The sequence below is a fragment of the Gekko japonicus genome, unplaced genomic scaffold (assembly GCF_001447785.1).
Source record: "Gekko japonicus isolate JY-2015 unplaced genomic scaffold, Gekko_japonicus_V1.1 scaffold1120, whole genome shotgun sequence".
NCBI classification, from domain to species: Eukaryota; Metazoa; Chordata; class Lepidosauria; order Squamata; family Gekkonidae; genus Gekko; species Gekko japonicus.
Window position 1 is genome coordinate 103,151 of NW_015163634.1, and position 5,264 is coordinate 108,414.

General features: G+C 48.9%; 1 protein-coding gene across 1 annotated transcript in view; it reads left to right on the plus strand.

The window, feature by feature from the left end:
• The first annotated feature begins 1,889 nt into the window (after window positions 1-1,889).
• Window positions 1,890-5,264, plus strand: part of GPR37 (G protein-coupled receptor 37 (endothelin receptor type B-like)) — a 31,527-nt gene continuing 28,152 nt past the window's right edge. Inside the window, exon 1 of the mRNA XM_015407547.1 lies at window positions 1,890-2,746. Coding sequence (XP_015263033.1) covers window positions 1,925-2,746 — 822 coding nt within the window. The 5' untranslated portion in view covers window positions 1,890-1,924. The remainder of the gene's footprint in view (window positions 2,747-5,264) is intronic.

Here is a 5,264-nt window from a genome sequence, read left to right on the forward strand (position 1 = left end):
TTCTTAGGACAATCACTTTTTCTCTCAGCCTCACCTACCTCACAGGGTAAGGATAAAATAGAAGAAAGGGGGAACAGATATGCTGGTTTGAGCTCCCTGGTAGAAGAGCAGGAATAAAAATGTACTAAAATAGAATTAGTAAGAATCCTTGCAGGAGAACAAGGGCAGTGAAATAAATGCTAATTTTAAAAAGCTAGGGTAGCAGCACCAGGATAGGAAAGTGACATGGCTGGACAAAGAACAACAGCTGTGAGGTAAAATGAGATGCAGGGATGTGGGGTAGGAAGCAACTTTTCTGCTTGATAAAAATACAGTTGTTCAGGTCACCGTGAAGACTTGGGCTCCACATACTTGCAGGACTGACTATCCTAGCATGGCAAATCCCAAATTCCAGTCCCGCTGCATCTGGGCACAAATAACGACGCCCTGCACTTGCCCCCTGCGCCTCTTGGGCTTGCTCGCTCCTCCCACCTGACAGCAAGCAAAGGGCGTTTGGTTCCCCGAGGGACCACAGCGCGGTGACTCCCGTCCCCCAGCCGTGCTCCACCTTTCCCTGCTTGCCGCCGCTCGACATCTGGGGCAAGCGCCGCAGCTCCTGAGACCCCCCTCCCTCCCGAACGGGAGAGTGGCGCGTGCGCGATGGAGGCCCCTTCCCTCTCCCGACTAGAAACCGCCACACGGCGTGAGTGGATGTTGCATGAGGGCTGAAGCCGCCAGAGGGAAGCCGTTTGCCAACGTCTGGAGCGCGGAGGCAAGGCAAGAGGGAAAGCAGAGCAGCGGTGCCCTTCCAGGCTCGTACACGAGCAGCACGGCTCTCCTTTCTCACACACACACACCCATCCCTGGCTGGCTGCTCAGCGCTTTCCATTGAGGCTGCTGTAGGTTAGGTGGGAAACAAGGAGACCGCAACACGTTGTTTGCAGGGAGGGCTCTCTCCTACGCCCCCCCGCCCGAACTTGCAGCTGCTGGTGCCAGAAGCAACTTTGCAGCCAGCTGGGCTACTAAGGAAACCGCTCTCCCCCCGCACCCGCGCCTCGTCCTGCCTCTCAGGCAGAGGTGGATTCTATTTCCCGGCCGGCCCTCCTTGCATTTCTCAAGCGCCTGGCTTGCAGGGGGCCACCTGTTTCCTGCGCGCTGCCTGCAGTTGGGGCGAGGAGCTGGCAATGGGGCCCCTTCGCCTCGCCTTCGCCCCAGGCAAGCAGGCAACCGGCTAATGGCATTCTCCAAAGGATGCAAAGCGGGCGAGCCCCAAGGCAACCGTCGCTGGGAAAGGCGGAGCGCTGGCCGCGGAAGGCGAAGCGGAGGGTAATGTGTGTGTGCGCGCGCGCGCGCTCGGCAGCCGGCACCGTTTCTACTTGCTACATTCATCGTCGGAGACGCAGGTTGCTGCAACTTTTTCAAGGTCTGTCCCCCAGAGGCCGTCGTGGCTTGAGGAGAACAATCGCGCCTGGCCAAGACGGGAGGATTCTTCTTCTCGTGATTTTCTCCCCCCCGCTGTGAGCTTTGCCGCTTATTCTCCAAATCTTGGATACGTTTGCTGGAGACATGGCTAGAACTTGAAGACTGACCGCGGGCAATTGCCCGACTGTTCGCCGGATCAGCTTGCTTTGGGGTCGCCTTATGGGAGAAATGTGTGCAACGGACAACTCCTTCAGGCTGGGCAACAGCTGTTTCTGAAGGAGCCTGGGAGCCCCCCCCCTTCCTAAGCATGCACCCATTCCAGACTCGCTTTGCCTTGGCTTGGCTTCTGGGTGCTCTCTCTGCCGTTGCCAAAGTAGCATTGTTTCAGCCACCTTTGAAAAGGGATGGAGTGGAGTGGCCATCAGATGTCAGGAGCAAGAACAGAGAGTGCGGATCTTGGTGTCAAGTGGCTCTTGCAATGTCTCAGCAAGGGACACCCAAGCAAGAGGAGATCTGGACCATTATGGGATTCCCATTAGGGAGCATCTCCCTGGCTTCCTTGCGCAAAAGCCAGATAGGTGGATCCAAGGCCACAGCAAGAGCTCCAGAGGAATGGGTTCCACTGGTGGATTATGGCGATCCCAATGACTGGACTGTTGAACAACTTGCCCCTCCTGGTTCTCATGCTCTGAAACCAACTGAATGGTCTGGTGGCCCTTTGAAAGAACAGGGTGAAAACCGATTGAACAAAGACTACTTTGTAGCCTTGGGGACTGGTCTCCCTAAGGATGAAGTACAGGGGAAGGAAAGCAGAAGAGGAGCCACAAGGATTAGCCTCAAGAGGCATATTAGAAGTAAACGGGGAGCTGATGATCCCCTGGACAGAGGAGGAGCTGGAAAAGTCAAAGTTTTCAAGAACAGCCACTTTCTAAGAAATGACAATAACTCGCTGAACAGAGAGGCAGAGAGAAATATTCCCCTGCTGCTGCCCTTGAATGGTTCTCACATGGGAGAGAGGAGTGCTGGTACCCACAGGAATGGAACGTTCCGACCATCTTTAGTCAAGAACCCCTTCTACCCCCTGACTGAGGAATCTTATGGTGCCTATGCAGTCATGTGCCTGTCAATTGTGATCTTTGGCATTGGGATAATGGGAAACATGGCAGTAATGTGTATCGTGTGCCACAACTACTACATGAGGAGCATCTCAAATTCGTTACTGGCCAACTTGGCCTTTTGGGATTTCCTCATCATCTTCTTCTGTTTGCCTTTGGTGATCTTTCAAGAACTCACCAAGAAGTGGCTGCTGGAGGATTTCTCCTGCAAAATTGTACCATACATTGAGGTAAGTAGAGTAGCATAGCATAGCCGAGTAGTAATGGCATAGTGGCTTTTTTGCACAAACAGGTTGTGGACTTAAGGATGAGTATTTACGAGAACATATTTACAGAATCATTTTCCCCTTGTACTTTATGGCACTCCTGTTTGGTGTTCTTCATCTTAATTGTTGAAGTTGTTCATGTTTTGAGAGAAATGTGCAGTAGTTTGAATTGTTTGATTTTGGTGGGGTTTGTGTTGGAGGAAGGAATTCTCTCTTGCACTTCTGACTAGAGCAACTAGGATTCTAGCTGATTTAATTGACAGCAAGAATGGCACCCTGATCCTAAAATGATAATATAAGTCATTTGAAGCAAATTTGATTTGTGTCTTCACAGTGGGTGTGACTTTGTGGCTCATCCACAGGAGCTGTCTGTGCTTGAGAAGCTGCATGTAAACATCTTTGTGAATACATTTGCTGGAGTGCTGTGTGGAAGTGCTTCTTTACACAGATAACAGTTTTTTTAAATTGGGACAGATGCATTTAGGATTGAGGTTAAAGGTTATGGTCGTCTCCCATACTACCTTGGAAGTGAACTCAATAAAACTTGCAAGCAAATGTGTTTGCAATCACAGTGGTAATTGGCTTAAATGTATTTATGATCTGTGTCAGCTTAAATCCTTCACTTTAATTGGCAAACCAAGGTACTGTAACAGGACATTTTTTAAAGAGTGGAAAAATCCCAGCAAACCATCCATGTGCACACTTCTAGTGAAAAGGACAATATATCATCAGGGCATGGACTTTTTATGTGTAAAGTGGGTATCTGTACTTTTGTTCTGTATGCACGTTATACAAGCACAGTAAATGTGTTTGGGTGTAATCTAATTTATTGTAGTGCATGTATTTGTAGTGAAGTTATGCATACACTCTTCTTGTTTTTGGATTTGTTGAACTGCTTCTGTTTTGCAAAAGAAATACCCTGTTTCTCCTTATAGAACTGGAAGACAAAAGAGTGAAGGATGTACTTTGATAGTCAGAAAACCATAAATATGATAGATGCATTATTAATGTAGCCAGTTAGTTCCAAATCCCATACTTGGATCCCATTTATTTTTTTGCTTTATGCCTCTGGTTCCATTTAAATTCTCACTTCTTGACAAGTGCACAGGTATCCTGCCAGCCAGTCCTTCAGCCAGCTGGCCAGAATCCTGCTACTGTGCAGGTTATCTGCTTTATTTATTTACTGGAGGGGTGAGCAGGGGGAAGAATAATGCTAAAGTTGGTTGGTAGAATGGAGTCATTCTGGCCGGGTGACCAGATGCTTAACACCATTAATTTAACTACCACCAAGAGGGTAAGTGAAGAAAGGGTGGGAGTTTCATATTATCCCTTAAAAAGGCCACTCTGCACATTAGGAAGCTATTAATTGGATTGTATTTTAATTGAATAGGGATTACCCTGGTAGGTATGAGGAGGGAGAAGTGGGTGTGACCATGTCCTCCTAACCTTCTTGCAGTAGAAGAAGCACTGGCACCAAGGCATGTAGCCTAATATTTAAATAAATCACTTTGACTTGTGACATTGTTTAGGGTGTGGGCATAATCCGAACAGTGGAATTTCCCATACTACACATAGAGGAATGTATCACAAAACGAAGCACACTTATTAAATGTCACTGTAACAATTAGCAATATTTCTGTATTCTAGGCTTGAAACTTAACTAACAGTAGTTCAAAGTGTAAATCCTGTGAAAGTTTGGCTACTTTATTGAATTAGGTCACCTCTTGTTGCTCCCCAGAAACACTTGTAAGTAGGTCATGGGCTTTTCTAAAGGTGCAGTTATGGTAGTCAGAACGCAAGAATCAGCAGATAGAGGATTAATGGCATACAGATGCTATTTTCAACAGCAAACCAGTCAGATGTTTCCAGGACAAATTGTCAATAGATAATCAAGGGAACAACCTTCTCTCATTGCTTCGCCTTCCCTGGCACTGTGGTATTGAGAGGTACACTACCTCTAAACATGGAGGTTCCGTTTAGCAGTATTCTGTTGACAGCACTACCTTCCAGGAATGTGTCTAATCATCTTAAAGCCACCTAAACCAGTGCCAATAATTATGCCAGTCCTTAATCTGATTTTATTGGGTAACCCCAATTTCTCATGTCATGCCATGGGACTCCTTTATATCTATCTATATATCTAATAGCCAACTTGCCCCCTCCGTGCGGATCGCTAAATCAGCACGGAGGGGGCAGGTGGGGGGGAGGGGGAGGTTTGTGCACACGTGGGCCAGTCCCCACGTGTGCACAAAAATGCAAAAAGTTAAAAAAAATTTCGGGGGGATGTTTAAATCCCCCCGAAAGTGCAAGAGCGTCTCCTGCGCATGCGCAGGAGACGCTCTGCAACGCCGCTGCCGCCGCCGCCGCCTCGGACCAGCTGGCGGGCTGGCGGGCGACGGGGGGGAGGAAGCCGGGCCTCGCCGCCGCCGCTGCCTCCCCGGAGCCGGCTGGCCAGCCAGCCAGCCAGCCGGCCGGCCCCACA